The following is a 21,236-nucleotide window of genomic DNA, read 5'->3' on the forward strand; positions in this document are numbered from 1 at the left end:
GGTATTGCCGGTATTGGTATTGGTATTTGAATATCGGTATACAGCCCTGTGTAAAGGACAAGGAACTACAACGACGACGATGAAAAACATATACAATCTTAAACTAGGATAGAAGAGAGCCTGCATGAATCCTGATCAGGTTCACAGCAGAGGCAATCAGGAGCAGAGGCCCCACTCAGTGGCTACCGACAAGCGGTGTCTTGCCTCCAGGCAGATGAAGGGGAAAGTTTGTTGGTACTGTTACGAAGGACACCATTGCACAATATTACCTAGAAAAGAAATAATCTGAAACACTTCGATATTAGTTTTAAGCATGGTAGATATACAACGTAAAATAGTAATATATCACAACAATATATAGCACAAGGTGAATTCAAAGGCTTGGATTAGGCAAGGCACTCTTGTATTTGTCGTAGTCTGCTTTACATTAATAAGTAAGTAAATCAACGAGTTGTCAAAATTGAGATAGAATAGATGGATGGTGAGTTCCAGTACCCTGAAGGCCCCTGTTGCAGATCAGCCGCTAATTTGGCACAAGGATACAGGTGTCCCACGAGTAAAGGCAACACTTGTGGATGTGAACGCCTATCAATGTGTGGTCCAAACAGCCAGACATTACCCACTGCAGATACAGCCTGGAAGTGCAGAGCGGCAACGTCTCAAAAACCATATTATGATGTAGTCCTATACGGCTGCATTGTCTTATGGGATATTGCCCAATTTCTTAGTTTTTCTTGAATAATTTTTGAATGGTTAATGCTACAGATTTGAATTAAAAACCAGCTTGTAGAGGAAAGCAAGTAGATCATTTTTCATTCTTCAAACACCTATGTGCTCGATCAAAATTTTGATTTATTTCAATTTAAATGTAAAAAAATTTCAACCTTGAAACTTTGAACTTTAATAAATCAAAAATTTGATCGAGCACATAAGTGTTTGAAACATGAAAAATGATCTACTCTTTCTCCTCTACAACCTCGTTTTTCCCCCAGAGCTCTAGCGCTTTTCGATCAAAAGTTGTGAAAGTTCAAAGCTTTGAGCTTTGAAAACTGTTGAACGGTAACTGCTAGCGCTTTCAATAACAACCCATTTGAAAGGTGATGAAATTCTGAACATTTTGGTATATTAAAGTACCTATGTATCCACTCAAAATTTTGCGTAATTTCAATTTAAAGTTGACATTTTAAAAAATCCGTCCATAAAAATGTTTTAAAAAAATCGCCATTTCTGAACGAATCTCGAAGAAAAATATACCAATCGATAGGAAATTTCATTCTCTTCAATTTATGTTGTGATAAAAATTTTCCTAAACCTCTTCAGTTCCGAGAAAAACCCGAATTTCAACATTACGCATCGATAACTACATAAGAACAATTGATAAATCCGGACTAGATGTGCAACGTTGCCAGATTGCACTTCCAGGCTGTATCTGTAGTGGGTAATGAGCCAGTATAACCGCAGCAGCACCCGACACCACTCAGATAATAAAGATGATAAGGAAGGATGTAAGCCCCACTGTGACATCACAGTTGTAGTATGTGTGACAGCGTACATCAAAATTGAGCTACATCATGAAGCTAAAATCTCATCTGATCTCACCCTCATCTTCCCAATCATAAAACCTATACTAGAGTCCTAGCCAGACTGACGAAGGAAAACTATGTAGAATCAACAAGGTATAAAGAAGGAAAACTAGGGAAGGAGTGGGATTGGGTTTTGGTTTTGGGATCAAAATTTATTCAATTCGGGATTGGATTTGTTTTAGTTTTGTTTTTCTAAATGTTTATTTCAGTTTTGGAATTGGAAACATTTTTTTGGTTCCAGGATAAATCGGTCCTGGTTTCGGGATTTTCATTTCAACTACGTAATTTTAAGCCAAAATTGACTACCTAATGCACCCTTCGAGGGGTTTAAAAAATGGGAGTTTTTGAATGCATATTATATTCGTCAAATTTTAACGACGACCCTGAGCTCAAGGAGGGGTCGATACCTCCCTCCATCAACCCCCCCTCCTTGGCTACGCCTCTGTATTGCTTGAGATTCTGAAAATTTTATGTATTTACAAATCCTATTGAAAATTGATGGGAAAAAATGGAAATTTTTTGAGCATTTTAGAAGAAAATAATTTGATCTGATCTGATGTAGTCCAAAAGCGGATATTTTTTCAAGTGGCTGGAGCCCAGAACGTTCGAAAATTCAGTAGAATATCAAGAGGAAAAGGAAAATGATTGGATCTGATCAGGTCTAAACCTCAAAACAGATCTGATCTTGTGCTCAAATTCATGAGACTTGTTGAATATGTATGTATGTACTTGTAAAATTGAAATTTGAGTGAAACAATACATCCTCTTTTACAAAATATTTACCAACATTTTTATTCGTTTCATTTTTTTTTATTTTTTTTTTGAAAATTGCAGTTTTTAGTTAGCTAAAAATAGAACCCAAAAATTTCTTCTTGCAGCAATTTTTTTTTAATCAAAATTTTTAAAATGGTAACTATTGGATAATTTAATGATTCTTTTTCCAAAATCTTTTTGAAAAAAAGTGGGGTAAGACGAACATATTACATTATGTTGAAAATCAGGTCGTTTTAGACTCAAAAACTTTAATTTTTCAAAATTGTTTAGAAAATTTTATGGCTTGAGTGGCCAAAATACGCTGATTTCCAAAAAATTTTGAATCACTTCGCTTTGCTTCACTTGGGAAATAAACCTCAGAATTCGTCGAAAATTTCGTAATTTTTCTACTAGTTGAATAATATAGGAAGGTACCTACTATTCAAAATCCGAAAGTTGAACAAATATCAACGATTTTTCGTAATATGAATCAAAACTATACCTATAGAAAAAAGACTTTAATTTTTTTGATTGAAAAAAAAAATCTAAAATGATAAAATCTGTGTCACCTATTATTAAAAAAATATTTTTTTAAACCCAAAATCGTCAAATTTTGCTAAAGACTCCATATCAGCTTGAAAAAGGTGACAATAAATATCGAGGGTCAATTTTAGAGGACAAAATAAGTTTTGAGCAATTTTTAGAAAAAATTGACCACTTTGAATTTTTTTTATGTCTGTGAGATTTTCAACTTGAAAAAACCTACATTTTTTCCACTTGTCTCATCGGATTTGAGATTTGCCTATGTTAAACTGGGGATTAAATTTTCAGCTGCTGAAGTTGATTACAACGCCTTCTGGAGTGATTTGAAATTGCTGGAGAAAGACCAACTTTTGCTGGAGACTCCAGATTGGCTCGAAAGTGGTAGCAATCGATTTGGCAGGAGGTAGACTTTAGGACACAAAGTGTATTTCGGATTTTTATCTCTATATTTACCTACTCTTTATGTACAAAATTAGGAGCCCATATACCAGGAAATTTCCACCATTCTCAAAAAAAATGCCAAAAATTGAGAAATCAACTTCGGCAGCTCAAAATTTGGTTCTGAGATCTGAATGATATGCTTTTTCAGTGAGCCACATTTCAGCTCAATTGAAATAAACGGGTTGCAAAAGTTTCCTCGTTAGTACATTCCATCTCCTTTACATAATGCGCCCACAAATTCGTCCCAATCTACAGAAATTTCCAATTTCCCAAACTAAAATGAAAATTTTCACCAATAAAAACTTCAAAATCATAAATCGAAAATCGAAACCTCCCTTAAAAAATATCATCATCAAAACGCACCAGGATCCAACATTCAAATATATACAGATAACCGAAGCAGAGACTGCAGATATCATCAACGAGCATTTCTTCAACTAACCCATCAAAATACATAACCTCCTTATAAACAGCCTTATCATCTACATATAATATAAGCACGTCAACGTTCAACTTATTTGAAAAATTTCCACTTAAGGTAATTACCAACTGATACATGCACACATATGCCGATTCCAACAGATCTGTTCCTGCGAACTGGTGCAAGTTATTTCGCAAATTGCTCAAAGTTGTCATGGTTTCAAAACGCCAGACAAATATTCGCGGCAAATTACGTAGGCAATTTCTTTAACACGAGAATACTCACTCGTACATTAGAAACGGGTGAATCGAGCATAGCGAACTTATCAAACATACACGCGTATAATTGGCGCCTTGTCTGGCATTTCGTGATGAGTAGGTACTCTTCGTACGTATGTAGTACGTGGCAAAGTACATAAGCAAGTACCTACTCATATATCGTAGCCACTTTGAAGCTGAAAATTGATACTTGAAGTTATAGTAATTCGTTTCTGTATTAAACGTATTTAGTGATACTTAACAGTTAGTTTGAAGAGAGTGGGGTAAGAGGAAGGGGATATTGTTGGTATGTCGGGTGTTGGAAAAAGAGAAAAAGAAATTCTAGAAAGCTTGAAAAATTCATTTAATACTCTTCCATCATATTCCATCATGATAACGAACCGAACCTATATCCGGAATGGTTTTTTCGGCTGTTTGTGACGTCACATTGGGAATTCGGTCGACTTGAAGGTTTGACATTTACGCTTTAAGCCTATATATATTATCAAGACACGGTTGTATAACGTTTCAGCGTTAATTAAGCGTCGGCTTTTTCAGACGAGATGTAAAATTTCTCCAGTCTGGCGTTAATTTTCAGCTAAATAATGTCATCGACTTAGTTAAAAATTTCACCTTAATCGAGTCTTCTGTCAGCTATGCGTCACTTTAGCTTAGGCTATACCTTTTCGCGACGAGATTTTCAAATTAGAGTCGATTGGCATCAACCATAGAGCAAATGACTCGCTTGTATACGAGGTACATATATATATCTTTCGACTTTGGTGAAATATTACCAGCGACTTTTAGTCGTGCTATTAAGATTAAATGTATATGTTAATTTGGTTATCGTAGTAATAGGTACGGCATTGTAGAGTCACAGGTACCATTTATACAGCTTCATTGGTAAATCGAAATGACCGCAAAATGTTCGGTTAATCATTTCGCCGGTTAAATAAATTAAACTAGTCAACTAACGCAGATGTACGTGATAAGGGCATAGGATATATGATTTGAAACCGTAAACTGAACATTTAGTTTTGGTAAATTGTGTAATATGAGCTATTCTGTAGGCTATATGGTCAAGCAAAAATTATTACGAATGTGTGCTTGACCTATAAAATACCTTTATTCGCGGCGAATATCTTTACCATGTTTTTCATCTATATTTATGAACTCCTTATGGCTCATAAGCTGCATACTTCGCTAGTTAGATGGTTGGAAAAATGAATGAATGAAAAAAAAAACACAACATACACACGTAGGTACTACATATGGACAAGTTGTAATAAACTTTTAGTTTCTAATTCCCCCCTCTCTCTCTCTCTCTATCACTCTACCGTGATATCCAGACAGTTATCAATTATGGAGTAAAAAAAAAATAACACTTATGTGTATTTGTCCCTGTAGTATGATTTGATTCACGTGTACGTAGATTTAATTTCGATTGAATTCTCCGGTAAACGCGACGAATTTAATTTCGAGTCGTCCTTCGTTTACACATTTGTCCTCGTCTAATCAAAATGTCCATTCGGTTCAACGATCGATAAATTAATTAACTCTGGTCCAAGTTTATTTTTTACTATACGATTTGCCTACACTTATATACTCGTGGGTGGTACTAGGAGTACTAGTAAAATATATAACCTAATTTTCTCGTTTAATTCGATAATTAATCTACCGATTTGGAAGAATCGGTTGCTGAAGTCGAAGCTGGTGAAGCTGGAGAGGGGTTTTGCGAATTGTTTTGTTGATTCATGAACATCGCTATGACTAAAGCTGCTCCACGTCCGCTGCCTTCTTCGGATAATCGATGTTCGACCTGTAACACCAAAAAAGAAGCAAATTTCAAGCAGCTGAAAAAGTTAATCTTTTCGTTTACAAAACAGAGAGTAAGAGGTTCACGTAATCGTAGAGAGAGGGTTACGGTGGTAGTTGATTAGAGTGTCTTTTTTGGTTGATGGCCATTTTCATTAATTACGTTTGCGGTTGAGATTCGTAGATAACGAATCTGCTACCTACATGTTCTATACGAAGAGGTAGGTATTTGCTGCTAAACCTAAGTAAACTTTAGTGTGGTACGAGTATTTTCTATTTGTAAAATGGTATGTGTATGTATGTGTAAAGCAGCGGGCGAAAAAAAAATACGTATTTTTATCGACTTAACGAAAGCTTCGCCGGCGTCAATGGTGAAATTAAATTCATTTCGAAAGCTTTCACAATTGTCAAAATATATGATATCGTATTCGACTCGATTACCTTTAAATATACGAACGTCAATCGATATCGTGCGATGTGTCACTTTCTAGTATCATTTTATGGTACCGAATTTCGAACTGTCTCGATGTATTGTTCGGGGATGTGAAGTGACCAGAATTCCAGAAAAAAAATGATTGTATGTTTCCTGATATTTGTGATGGGAATTGAGAAGATAAAATTTATTTTTGGTTTATGATTAATTTTGATGTTCGGAAGTTTTGTGATATGAAGAATTTGTCAGAGCTGAAAAATAGTTCGAGTATTAGGTACCTACCTATACTTGGTTTTTAATTGGATGGAACAGAAAAGTGACGTGATATTGCTGTTTGAAAATGAAAAATTCTGTTTACAAGTTTTCTAATTAGAGATTGAAAATAATTTAGCTTTATTTAATGAGTAAAAAATGTGGAAAATGACCGAGAAAAGGAATTAAAAGAATCAGAAATTTCCACTGGTAAAAATTTCGAGTTAAAATATGTAGGTACCATAGGATAGGTATCTCCTACAAGTATCATTTATTTTAAAATTTGAATTCTTGCCTAGGTAATTTTGCAGGGTGATCACGGGAGAGGTGGTAAAGGTGGACTAAGGAGGAACTGAGTCAGATAAAACCACTTCCGTGATCCTTCTTTCTTATTCGAGTTCAAAAAAAAATGTACACAACGACTGCTTCCTTTACTATCTCCATCGCCTTCCAAAAATAAATAGGTACATATTATATACTTGTATGTTAATAAAATTGCCTAACTAGTTTGCCGTAAATATGAATTGATAGTACAATATGCCTACTGTATTCCATAACCCTTTAACAATTTGAACTAAAACTGAAGTAGGGTCCCTCGATTTCGCTGAAATTTTTGACATGAATATTTTTTGGTGACAGATTCACCAGAAGTCACCAAGTAAGGTTTTTGTCTTTTTATGACGAATTGTTGGTGAAAAAATCACAACAATGTCCTCAGAGCCATTGAATTTTTTTTTTGAATGTCTGGTGAATTCTGGTGACTTCTGGGGAAAGATTCACCGGAAGTCACCAAGTGTGTTTTTGACTTTTTTAAGGTGAATTTAAAATGAAAAAATCATGAGAATGTCCTCATGACCACAGCAGTTTTTTTTAAATGTATGGTGACTCCTTGGTGAATTATGGTGACTTCTTGGTGACTGATTCACCTGAAATCACCAAGTTGGTTATTTGTCTCTTTTATGGCGAATTTATGATGAAAAATTCACTAAAATGGCCTAATGACCCTAGAATTGTTTTTAAATGCCTGGTAACTCCTTGGTGAATCCTGGTGACTGCGTAATGACAGATTCACCAGAAGTCACCAAGTGGGTTCAATGTCTTTTTTATGGCGAATTGTTGGTGAATTCTGGTGACTTCTTGGTGACAAATTCACCAGAAGCCACCTAGTGAGTTTTTGACCTTTTTTCAGGTGATTTAGTAATGAAAAAATCACCAGAATGTCCTCTTTACCCTAGAAATTTTTTGGAATGTCTGGTGACTTTTTGGTGAATCTTGGTGACTGCTTGGTGACAAGTTGACCAGAAGTTGCCGAGTTGGTTTTTTGTCTTTTTATGGCGAATTTATGATGAAAAAATCACTAGAATGTCCTCATGACCCTAGAAATTTTTCTGAATGTCTGGTGAATTCTGGTGACTTTTTGGTGACAGATTCACCAGAAGTCACCAAGTGAGTTTTTGACCTTCTTTCAGGTGATTTTGTGATGAAAAAATCACCAGAATGTCCTCTTCACACTAGAAATTTTTTTGGATGTTTGGGCTGCGATTATGAACTTTCGTTACAGTTAACGAATTCGTTAACTATTCGTTAACTTAACGAGAGATATTTTCTCACGTAAACTTAACATGGCTTAACGAAAAGTTAACGAAAGGTCACAGAAAAAATATGCGAGTTAACGAATTCGTTAACTGTAACGAAAGTTCATAATCGCAGCCCTGGTGACTCCTTGGTGAGTTCTGGTGACTTCTTGCTGGCAGATTCACCAGAAGTCACCAAGTGGATTCATTGTCTTTTTCAGGGCGAATTGTTGGTGTAAAACCACCAGAATGTCCTCATAGCCCCAGAAATTTTTTTTTGAATGTTTCCGGTGACTTCTTGGTCACAGATTCGCCAGAAGTCACCAAGTGAGTTTTTGACCTTTTTTTCAGGTGATTTTGTGATGAAAAAATCACCAGAATGTCCTCTTCACACTAGAAATTTTTTTGGATGTCTGGTGACTCCTTGGTGAGTTCTGGTGACTTCTTGCTGGCAGATTCACCAGAAGTCACCAAGTGGGTTCATTGTCTTTTTCAGGGCGAATTGTTGGTGGAAAACTACCAGAATGTCCTTATGGTCCCAGAAATTTTTTTGAATATTTGGTGAATTCCGGTGACTTCTTGGTGACAGATTCACCAGAAGTCACCAAGTGAGTTTTTGACCTATTCTTGAGGCAAGTTTGTGATAAAAAAATCACCAGAATGTCCTCTTCACACTAGAAATTTTTTTGGATGTCTGGTGACTCCTTGGTGAGTTCTGGTGACTTCTTGCTGGCAGATTCACCAGAAGTCACCAAGTGGGTTCATTGTCTTTTTCTGGGCGAATTGTTGGTGGAAAACTACCAGAATGTCCTCATGGCCCCAGAAATTTTTTTGAATGTTTGGTGAATTCCGGTGACTTCTTGGTGACAGATTCACCAGAAGTCACCAAGTGAGTTTTTGGCCTATTTTTGAGGCAAGTTTGTGATGAAAAAATCACCAGAATGCCCTCTTGACCCCAGAAATTTTTTTTGAATGTCTGGTGACTCCTTGGTGAGTTCTGGTGATCTCTTGCTGGCAGATTCACCAGAAGTCACCAAGTGGGTTCCTTCTCTTTATGGCGAATTGTTGGTGGTAAAATCACGTGGATGTCCTCATGAGACCCTAGAATTTTTTTTTGAATGTCTGGTGACTCTTTGGTGGATCTTGGTGACTGCTTGGTGACAAATTCACCAGAGATCGTCAAGTTGGTTTTTTGTCTTTTTTATGGCAAATTTATGATGGAAAAAGTCACCAGAATGTCCTCATGGCCCTAGACAATTTTTTTGAATATCTGGTGATTGCTTGGAGACAGATTCACCATGAAGTCACCAAGCTGGTTTTTGTCTTTTTTGTGACGAATTATTGGTGAAAAAAATCACAAGAATTTTCTCAGAGCCTTTGTAAATTTTTTTGAATGCCTGGTGAAGTGATGAATTTTGGTGGCTCCTGGTAAAAGATTCACTGGAAGTCACCAAGATGTTTTTGATTTTTTTCAGGTGAATTTATAATGAAAAAATCACGAGAATGTCCTCATGACCCCAGAAATTTTTTTTTAATGTCTAATGACCTCTTTGGTGAATTCTGGTGACTTCTCGCTGACAGATTCACCAGAAGTCACCAAGTGGGTTTTTCGTCTTTTTTATGTGGAATAGGGTAAAGTCGCCAGTAGTTGAACAGATTTTTGATACTTTTTGATAAAAAACAATCTATAGCTCAAGTTGATATTTTTTTGAAAACTTTGGTAAGTACATCTAAAAGAACACAGTTTTCCTTACATTTTGATTTGTGTTTCACATTCGTAAGTGGATTTTAGAAATTTCTATGATCATTTCAAAAAGTGTCCAAAAAACCCCAGTAATTGACACGACATTCCAATAATTGACACCCCAGTAATTGACAAAGTATTTTACAATTTTCATCCAAAAATTTTCAACATTTTGAGGTTGTTATTATACCATTTGAAAGCTAATGCGATACACTTTCTTTCTAACTGCTTTTGATTGAATCAGAATCACATTTTCAAGAATGTGAAAAATTCCAATAATTTACGCCATATAAATAGATGTAATTTCTAATTCACTTTACAGCACTTATAGCTTCTTGAATATTCTTCTCGTACTTTAATCAGACTATTTTGAATAAATTGGTAAAATAATGGTGAAAAAACATTAGAAAATACATCTTTTTATATGGTGTCAATTATTGGAATTTTTCATTTTTTAGCGCCAGTAATTGACACCCGGCTTATCGAGCATGAAAATGTGATTATGAATCAATCAAAAGTAGTTAGAAAGAAAGTGTATCTCATTAGCTTTCAAATGGTATAATAACCATCTCAAAATGTTCAAAATTGTTGGATATAGAAAAGTAATTGTAAAACACTTACCATTAAAATTCAGCAAAAAAAATTTGCAAAATTTTCGTAGTGAAAATAAAAGTTGATGAAACGCAAAAAATATGACTGATAATCATCACCTAACTCACGGCCAATAATAAGCGAGGTATGAATTAATTTTTAGTGCGATCAGTGTTTTCAATAATCACACAGGGACACCAAAATGGCGATTTTTGTGACGTAAGTGTCAACTACTGGATCATGTCAACTACTGGTGACTTTACCCTAATATTGTTGGTGAAGAAATCACCAGGAGGTCCTCATGGTCCTCGAAATTTTTTTTGAATATCTGGGAACTCCTTGGTGAATTCTGGTAACTCCTGGTGAAAGATTCTCCAGAAGTCACCAAGTTGGGTTTTCTCTTTTTATGGCGAATCTTTGTGAAAAATTCACCAGAAGTCACCAAGTGAGTTTTTGACCTTTTTAAGGTGAATTAATGATGAAAAAATCACGAGAATGTTCTCATGACCTTAGAAATTCTTATTGAATGTCTGCATGGTGACTTCTTGGTGAATTCTGGTGACTCCTGGTGAAAGATTCACCGGAAGTCACCAAATGTGTTTTTCACTTTTTTAAGGTGAACCTCATATTGTGATGATAAAAACAAAAGGTGGCCACTTGACCAAAATATCCATTTTTTTTGTTCGCCAAATTACCTTAAAAATTGAGTGGAACCTTTCACAGACCCTCAATAATTTCGAAGATTTCCAAAATTTCACAAACAGTAGGTAAAAAAAACACCACATGTTCTTATGCAAAATTACTCCACTTGTAACAATTCATTTTCAAAATATGACCTCCATTTAAAAAAGATAAAAATTAAAGAAAGGAAATTCCAAATGCAAAAAAATAATTCAAAAAATGACATGAAATCTTTTTTTTAAAGTAATTTTCACAATACTTTAAACGCTTTTCCTTGAAAATTTTACTTTTGGTCAAGTGGTTCGTTTTTCGTACGCGCTCTCACAATTTATCTCATCAGTAGTAAATTCTTCCCCACGATGTGCTGAAAACCCTTCAATATTAATCTAATGAAATCACAACTTCCCGGATCGCGACATCTCCAACAAAATAGATACGTACATAAATCATCTAGGTCTTTGATATTGTCAAAGGTAAAAATCAAAAATACTCACCGCGATGCCTTGATTAACGTATCCGCTAATTTTATCCCTAAGAATTTCCTTATACGTAGGATGTTTTTTATAAACGCCCCCGTCGAAGGCAATAGCGACATGATTAATATCCATTTTATTCACGACGGTGGCAACAGCAGCTGCTAATAATTTAGCCGACCTTCGACAGATGGTTTTACAAATATACCGCACATTAACGCAATCTTGAATGGTAGCATGTTGAAATTTCATTATCTCCAAAATACCCAACGTTCTATCCAACTCGAACGTATCATCTCTGCCAAGTAAAAAAGGGGTAAAAAGATCAGCGACATGGTTCGACAGCGCATTTATTGTGTGTATTATGTACCGGTGGTGGCGGCGTCTCTTATAAATAGGAAATAGGTATTCTGTGTACAACCTTTTGTACATTTTCTTTTTTACCAGCGCTCGTTCTATGAGCTGAGGAAATTCTTTTTGAATCGTACCTACACATTTCGCAAACACGTCGTTTTCACGAGCCTTGCCTGCCATTTAAACGTGTAAATTTTGTAAGAGCTCGTGTTAGGTAAATGTGGTAATTTTTTTTTTTGTGAAATGCGTGTCAAGAGAGTTGATTTTAAGAAGTCAATATTATACTTATCGAAAATGAGAAGGCTGCTGTAATAGGTACGTTTTTCAACTGATTAATTTTGAAAATTTGACACAATTTTAGCGATTGTCATTTTGATGTTTGGCTCAATTTATAGTCATTTTTGAAAGATCACCAGCATGGTGAGTCTTGGTGAATTACAGATAATTTTTGGTAAATTGCTGGTAACTTTTGGTAAATTACTGATCATTTTTGGTTAATTACTGGTAATTTTGTTGGTAAACTACGGGTAGGTAATTTCTAGGTAAATAATTGGTAATTTTTGGTTAATTACCAGTAATTTTTGATTAATTACCAGTAATTTTTGGTAAATTACTGAAAATTTTTGTTGGTAAATTAGGGGTGATTTCTCGGTAAATTACGGGTAAATAAATTAGGGGTAATTTCTTGGTAAATTACGGGTAAATAAATTAGGGGTAATTTCTTGGTAAATTACGGGAAATTTTTTGGTAAATTACGGGTAATTCCTCGGTAAATTACGGGTAATTTCTCGGTAAATTACGGGTAATTTCTCGGTAAATTACGGGTAATTTCTCGGTAAATTACGGGTAATTTCTCGGTAAATTACGGGTAATTTCTCGGTAAATTACGGGTAATTTCTCGGTAAATTACGGGTAATTTCTCGGTAAATTACGGGTAATTTCTCGGTAAATTACTGGTAATTTCTCGGTAAATTACTGGTAATTTCTCCACAAATTACGGGTAATTTCTCGGTAAATTACACGTAGTTTCTCGGTAAATTACTGGTAATTTCTCCGCAAATTACGAGTAATTTCTCCGCAAATTACGGGGAATTTCTCGGTAAATTACTGGTAGTTTCTCAGTAAATTACTGGTAATTTCTCGGTAATTTTTTGGTAAATTTCGGGTAATTTCTCAATTTTTAATACTACTTGTCACTTTTGGTAAATTACTGATCTATTCTGAAAAATCAATCAATTTCTGTGTCAAATTTTCAAAAATGACTTTCTGACATTTGTTCATACTTTTTTTTCTACCTTGAATTGAAAGAAATAAAATGTGTCTGTGAATTAATGATTGAAAGTCTTCCTTCCATAAAGGAAACTTTACCCCCTTTTTTCATTTTTTATAGCATTCGAAGCCTTTATCTAAGGAAACGAACATCACTTGGTGGTTCAAGACGAAAGGTTTTTTCTGAACATCTTTCATTTCAAGTAAACTGGGCTTTTCTATTAAATTTTAACGTTGTTTTCGATAAACTTGATAACACACACTCAGGTGAATTTCAATCACAAATGAAATCTTAAACTCCATATGGGTTGTAAATGGGATTGCGACACCTTAGCCTGGTAACGTATGCTACCCTGCGCTGTCAGATCTATTCAATCAGAATAAAAAGAACGATCTGAAAGATAAAAGGAATTGTCGGATTTCGGCGGCGACGTTTGTTTGAAACCTACTGATGTGTAGGAATAATTACCCTTCAATTTCGTAAATGAATTCCGGTAGAAAGGCTCTTTTCCTGGCGAGTATTTCGGACGTTTCTCCATCAAATAAGTACTTGAGTTCGATACATTTGAGAATAACTAGGCGCACCAATTCGCTGAAGTACAAAGCGCTAATCATTTTCTCGAAGCTGAAAAACAAGTGAAAATTACTTACATCGGATCGTAGGCTTTTATGGTAATGCGAATTAATGGTGGAATCTTTTTTTCTCTCCTTTTTTTGGAACCAATCGATTTTTACCAAGAGCTTATTTTCCAGTTGTTATTTGTTTCTGGTAAACTAAATGGGAAAATTTCGACGCGATGTTTTTATTTTTCGTTTTTCTTTTTTTTTTCTCCTTCAAGTCCACTTTTAAATTTACACTAAATTAAAAACTTTTCGCCATTTTAAAAGGTACACGTTTTGAGAGTTCCCGGTGGAATTTGTACGTATTACAACTTTTGTAAGATGACTTTATGCCTCGATAATAGCACGGTAGTTTACGTTTTAGTAAAAGTTAACGAGAAAAAAAATATTGTCTAGCGATTCAGACTGCTAAATTTGTTCTCGATGGTTGTGGCCTTATTTCTTTGTCCTTTTGTGAAATGGGCAATTTAAAATAAATTAAATTTTCGGAAAATTGGAATGGAATTATTTTTAAAATGTATTTAAATTGAATTTAATTCGTCGTTTATTCGAAGCGTAGGTAGGTACGAAAATATTCGAATAATTTTAAAATAAAACAAAAAGCCAGCGTGTAAAATGTATTAAATATTAAATTCGAAATATTTCGCTTCTTTTTCGTGTAATTTTTGATCCGAACGTTCATTTTGTTAAAACAACGGTATCAAATTACCGAGTAAATCGTTTCCTTGAAAATGGCACATTTCGAAGGACGGAATTAAAAAAATTCTAGGATTCAGGTTTGGTATTTTCACGAGGTAATCTGTCCGTTTCGTGCTTCGAATAAAGAATATAAATTCAAAAAAAAAAGAAAAAAGAAGAGCAAACAAAGAAAAAAACAAGTACCAGACGGTAGTGATGTTAAAAGCGAAAATGAAATAAATTTTTATGGATTACATGTCACATGGCGGTACTGTAAAGTGGTTAATCTTAAACAGAGAAGACCTTTTACTATTTATCGCGCATCCACTCGCATAATAAGAAGGGTGCTCGGTAGAAATAAACACGAACTGAAAATTACTCCATGCAAAAGTGTTTTCAAAAAATACTACCAGTTTATTCGTTTTCCTTTTCGAGTTTTCGAGGGTTGAGCGTAATTCTCTACCGATGGAATGGCTTTCGAGCAAATTGAACGTAGACTTTGAAAATGACTTACCGTTGACTGCCTGGATTTTTTGACATTTCGTCAACTTTTCTATCGTATTCAGTTCTGATATCGTCGAGGCAGCCTGTATTGCCAAAATTTCCTAATTCGGTGTTGATAATCATGGAAGGTTTTGTTGGATCTCCGTCGAATTGATGTATGTTTTCGATTTTTTCCGTGTAACAAACGTTGGTGCCAGTTCCTAGAAGTAGACGAGAATTCTTCAGAGATGTAATAGATTATTTATACTGCGATGCTGTATGGATTATCATTTCAAAATAACCGATTAATCGTCATAAAATTTCACTGTTTTTAATTTTCTATCTCAACGTCTCGTTTTCTAACTCTGCTGCCTTCTATGAAAATGAATGAATTTGAATTCGTAGGTGTTAATAAAATTGCCTAACTTGTTTGCCGTAAACATGAATTAATAATACAGCACGTTTATGTCAAGTCAACTCAACTCAAAATGAAATAAGATCACTTTTTATCATTTCATTTCACCTTTTTTTTCAAGACTCTCTTCGATGATCTAGTACATACTTGAAATATTAATCATCTTTCCATCTTCGCTCTTCAGCAGTGATTGAGGAAGGGGGACGAAGTCATCTTCGTAATTACTCTTAGGCATTGGGTAGGAAAGATACTAATTATAATTCATTTGAAGAACTCAAGTTCGGTAATTAATTAATGAATGACATATTGAAATTTTCATACCTACTATTACACCTACGCGACATTTCTTTTCAATCCAATGACATGACAAGAGACAGCCAGTAGTATCATTGAGTAAAACGATCGGGCTTATGTTTACCTGTTGGAAAAATACTGCTATTGAATACTTTCTAGTAAATTATACCCAACTGATTAATTTTTTTTTGTTTTCAATTTGTCGTCACCGCTTGCGAAAATTTTAATTTCAGATAAAAACTTACTCGTCGTTTATCCAATGATTTTCTCAACAGTGCAACAACATCTTCACCTTGAACGCCAGAAATGGAGAAATTTTTGGTCCATTTTTTAAGATAAGCTTTTGTTAAACCTTCCATTTTGACAGGAAAACTAAAGCAAAAGCTCAGTCCAATGTTCTCTTTTTCAAGGTGTTCGTCATTAACGAATAATTCGAGACATTCTGCTATGTATTCGAAAAACTGAAAACATTTTTATTTAGGAAATTGGATGGATTGAATGAATGGAATTTTGAAAGAAAATTAGAGATGTACATAGTTATGCTCACGTCTTCAGAATTTCCTGTTAGTTTTTCTTCTGGAAACGTAAACGTTCTACAATCTACGTCGTATTTTTTCCAAGGTAGAAATTTGAACACCATTATTCTGAAATGCGTTCCTCCGAGGTCCAAGACTAGATAACGACCACTTTCTGTGCGAAATATCGTAAATTATTAATAATTGATAGGCAAATGAATGAATTGTATATAGAATTTCATCAAGAATAACGAGAGAGAACCTCTTAGTTGATCAATCAATCAATCAATTGCATATATCGATCATTTTTTGATACAGGGGGATCATTTCAAAAATGATTTTTTTCTCACTTCCTTTTCCAAGTACTTACATGCATATATAGATACATATCTATTTAGAGAGGATTTAAAGACGTGCAGGAACATGACTTCCCAATCGAGAATTGATCATTATCGAAAATCGATTCGTTCGCGATTATCGATTCCATGTAATCAAACGTGTTCGAAATGAAAAATCAATTTTAGCGGCAAAAAATATACTTCTGATGTAAAAATCCATCACTAATGGAAATCGATAGATCGGTTCCCGAAAATCGATTGATCGATCCGTAAAAATCGATTCAGTTTCGATTTTCGATTATCGATCTCAAATGATCGATATGTTCAAAATGAGTTAAACTAACTTTGAAAATATACTTCTCGATCATAAATTAATCAATATTGAAATTTTAAAATCGATCCATTATTTCATTAAATCCGAAAAATCGATTCATTTTCGATTTTAGATCTCACACATGATCGATCATAATATGTTCAAAATGAGTAATTTATATCAACTTAAAAAAATTTACCTCTCGATTAAAAATCGATCATTATCGATAATCGATAACTCGAATTTCAAAAATCGATTAATTTTCGATTTTCCATCTAATATGATCGATCTTGTTCGAAACGATGGATCAATTTTAGCCACAAAAAATATGCCTACTTCTGAAGTAAAAATCCATCATTACTGAAAATCGATTGATCGATCTGCAATAATCGATTCATTATCGATTGTCGATCTCAAATGATCGGTATGTTCAAAATGAGTCAAATTAAGTTTGAAAATATACCTTTCGATCATATTAATCAATATTGAAAATCGATCCATCATTTCATCAAATCCGAAAAATCGATTCATTTTCGATTTTAGATCTCGTATGATCGATTATATGAGTATATCCAAAATAAGTAGGTACAAGTAATTTATATCAACTTCAAAAATATACCTCTCGATTAAAAATCGATCATTATCGATAATCGATGAATCGAATTCCAAAAATCGATCGATTTTCGATTTTTCATCTCATATGATCGATCTTGTTCGAAATTAAGAATCAATTTTTAGCCTCAAAAATGTACCTCGTGATCAAAAATCGATTCATTTTCTATTTTTGATTTTTTATAATCGATCATGGTCAAAATTATTTGTTTATTTTTTGTTTGTTTTATCCTAGTTTTTGTTTGATGACAATTTACCAAAAAATACGAATTATATTATTTTTCTGATTTTCGACTTCGGTTAAAAGGAGTAATCAATCAACCCATTCGGGTTTACCTTTGTTTTTATTTAGAAAAAATAAAATTGCAGTTTTCTTTTCTAAAAAATCAATACTTTTTATCGATTGATTTTCGATTTTCGATTTCAATCATTAGATGAGATCGACTTTTTCAAAAATTATTAGGATGATGTGGTCTACGTAGAATAAAATTGAAAACCACGGAAAAAAGCTCAAAAAGCCATCTCTTTTGTGTCTCAAAAAAAGCTGAGAGAGGTTGGGAAGTCGAAACATACAAAGGGCTCACAAACACTTCCACTTTTCCTTTGAATGCAAATGCCAAATTTCAGCTTCTTGCGTATTTCAAATAGCTTAGTTTGAAAAAAAGAGAAGGAGACAACTGGCATAGGAGACCAAGAAAGAGTGTGTTTTTTTTTTTAAAGGGAGGTACATACTTGGAATCTCTTCACAAAAATTTAAAATTTATTTAAAATTTATTTTATTTCACATTTTGTTAAATTTTTCTAAAATCATAGAGACTACATACAAAAAGACCTGCATTGTTTTGGAGGTCAGTGGAGGTTTTTAATTCTATCTTTTCATAATAATTTTGAATGAATTTTCTCGTGGTGATTCAGAGTTTCGATTGTTTTCATGTATAATTTTCTCAAGATTATTTCTGAAGTGATTTCAGATGAATTTGTTTGATTCTGTATGAATTTTTCTGAGAATTTTTTATTTCAAACAATATTATCTTGTAGTACTTAGTACTTTTGTATTAATTTTTTTGAATAAATTTTCTTGTGGAAATTTCAAATAAATTTTTCCATGTTGATTTGAAATTTAATTTTCGATTTGGTGAACAATTTTTCTTTGGTGATTTCAAACGATTTCTTTTTCTTATTTGAAATTTCAAATACATTTTTTGTAGTGATTACAAATTGATTTCTTTGTGAAAAATTCTAAATTGATTTTTTTCTTTAAAAAGTCCCAAATTGAGATTGATTTTTTTGGTCTGGAAGGTGGGCGATCACAAATGAATTCCAAACAAATGTCATGCAGATTTGATGTTTTTGTAGTGATTTTTAATGAATTTTCTTCAATGAATTTCAAAATAAATTTTCCATTGATGACTTGAAACATAATTTTACTCAACTATTCGTTCATAATTTTTTCGCAACTTCAAATTAATTTTTTCCTAATTCAAAATGAACTCTTCTGTGATAATTTCAAGAATTTTTTCGTGGTGAATTTAAATACATTTTTCATATTCATTTTTTAATCATGTTTTTTACTGGTGATTCATTTTCAATTCAATTTCGAATTGGGTACTTGTAACAATTTTGGACACCGAAATTAAACATTAAAAATTTGTTTAACGCATGACTCAAATTTTTAGTCGAGGAAAGCTAAAATTTTCAGAGATTTTTTTCATAAAAACTCCACCTTGAAATTGGCTCATCATTTCAAAAACGTTTCATTTCATTATTCTTTCATCTGTAAATATAATACTTTATTTCAAACGAGAAAAAATAAAAAGAATGGTACCTACTTTGAGAAGTGTTCCCAATAGGTACATTACAGACTCGTGTCAAATTGACGACATTAAAAAAAGAAGTAATAAAACATCACCTTGTACAATGCTCTTTGAATTAGGTAAGTAGAGGTAGTCTGGTGATACATGACAATGCGATTTATTATCCAGATAACAACGTGTATGAATTATCGCCAAGCTTACCCGATCCTGTTGGAAAATCTTGAATGTACGTTTGATAGCATTCGGATGAGGCAGTTTCATCGCCAGCTAAAGCTTTCCTAATATCGTGATCTAGAACGCCCATTATTTCGCAAATTTTATCATTTTTCAACTTGAATGGTTGCAGTAAATCTTTAATCTGTGAAAAAATTTATATTCTTCGCATTAGAGATATGGGAGAATGTTAACTTCAAAGGATTAAAAATTTAACCTTATATGTACAGAATGAATGTGTTCTTTTAGTACTTACATCGCAGCTTATTTTAGGTTTTCGACGATAGCCTATCATTTTTACTGAATCGTCGATGCCTTATTTTGTGGGTAATTGATCTAAAAATACGTCCCAATATTTGTAATCTAATCTAATAACACCGTAAAATAAAAACAATTCGCAAAGGCAAAACGTAAACAAAAAAATTTCCACGCGATAATAGGGGTACCTATAAATCTAAAAGCCACATATTACTACAGCAAATGTTTACAATTTGTTACAGATATGTATTCGGGATATTTGTGTTTCGTCGTTTCGATAATTTTCATCGGACTTTTGACAGCGGTAATCGGAGATTTAGCATCGCATTTCGGTTGCACAGTCGGTTTAAAAGATTCTGTGACAGCTGTTACATTCGTAGCATTGGGAACCAGTGTACCAGGTAAGAGGATGGAATTTTCCAACATTGTTTATCTATTCTCGAGACTTCAGCCTGGGCCATATCAGACCAGCGAACAAATAACAATAATAAACGAATTGTGAAGTTTTCGTATAGCCTGCGTAAAACCGATATATACGTAGAAAAGCTTAAAGAATAAAATTCTAAATTGTTCCTGGTTTGACCATTTTTCAGATACGTTTGCAAGTAAAGTGGCAGCAATTCAGGATAGTACGGCCGATAATTCAGTGGGAAATGTGACTGGAAGCAATGCCGTTAACGTCTTCCTAGGAATCGGTGTAGCTTGGTCTATCGCAGCCTTTTATCATAAAGTACAAAATCGCGAGTTCTTTGTTACAGCCGGAAAGTAAGTATAGAATGTAAAACGGTCTAGCTTGGTACTCTTTTATCTTCCATATATTTAGTTTAAGAAAGTCAAACCGCCTCCGAGTGAAATTTTATTTCGGTAATAGTCTCTGGAGAGAGCTCGCGAGAACGCCGAATTTTTCATTCATTATTAAATTTTCGTGACGCGAATTACGATTTTTTTTCTCCTATTTTAATAATACGAGTTACCATTGTCTTGTTTTGCTTTTTCTGTGCTTTTTTTTAAAAAAGAGCGAATCATTTTTTTTCGGCTGGCTTTTTAATCGTAGCGATGAAAAAATATGCAAAAAAATAATTATTTTATACGAGAAAGTGAACTTAAACGAGATGAGTTTCGGCGTCTGAAATACAGATTAGTTTTTATAATGTAAGGACTATACTTTCAACTTTTTCAAAGTCAACATTATTCCAAAAACGTATAACTTATATACCTACCTATGTAAGTTTAAATTGAAATACCTACCTATCTGCTGTGAGAAAGAAAAAAAATGGGTAACGGATTGAAAAAAAAAGGGGATAAAAAAACATAGCGAGGTATAGGTATATCAAGTTCTAGGATATATATTTTCTTATATAGACATTGTTAACGTATAAATCAAAGCGATGAAAGGCTCAAAAATATTGCTACATATGTGTAAAAGTTCCCTCTTCGTATATCTTTCACTACCTATACTGTTCTAGTTAATGGAAAAGTTACGTTTTTTCAGGAAGTA

General features: G+C 33.7%; 2 protein-coding genes across 2 annotated transcripts in view; one reads left to right on the forward strand and one right to left on the reverse strand.

Moving 5' to 3' along the window:
• Positions 1-21,236, forward strand: part of Calx (sodium/calcium exchanger 3) — a 130,586-nt gene that overhangs the window by 102,109 nt on the left and 7,241 nt on the right. The window contains exons 6-7 of the mRNA XM_065362071.1: positions 19,981-20,139; positions 20,332-20,503. Coding sequence (XP_065218143.1) covers positions 19,981-20,139; positions 20,332-20,503 — 331 coding nt within the window. The remainder of the gene's footprint in view (positions 1-19,980; positions 20,140-20,331; positions 20,504-21,236) is intronic.
• On the reverse strand, positions 5,668-16,173 carry LOC135843392 (hexokinase type 2-like). The gene is made up of 6 exons (XM_065361263.1): positions 15,921-16,173; positions 15,670-15,799; positions 14,998-15,187; positions 13,654-13,809; positions 11,583-11,982; positions 5,668-5,817 (listed from the first exon to the last, which is right to left on the reverse strand). The coding sequence occupies exons 1-6, from the start codon at positions 16,032-16,034 to the stop codon at positions 5,668-5,670; spliced, it is 1,140 nt and encodes a 379-aa protein (XP_065217335.1). The 5' UTR covers positions 16,035-16,173.

The sequence above is a fragment of the Planococcus citri genome, chromosome 4 (assembly GCF_950023065.1).
Source record: "Planococcus citri chromosome 4, ihPlaCitr1.1, whole genome shotgun sequence".
NCBI classification, from domain to species: domain Eukaryota; kingdom Metazoa; phylum Arthropoda; class Insecta; order Hemiptera; family Pseudococcidae; genus Planococcus; species Planococcus citri.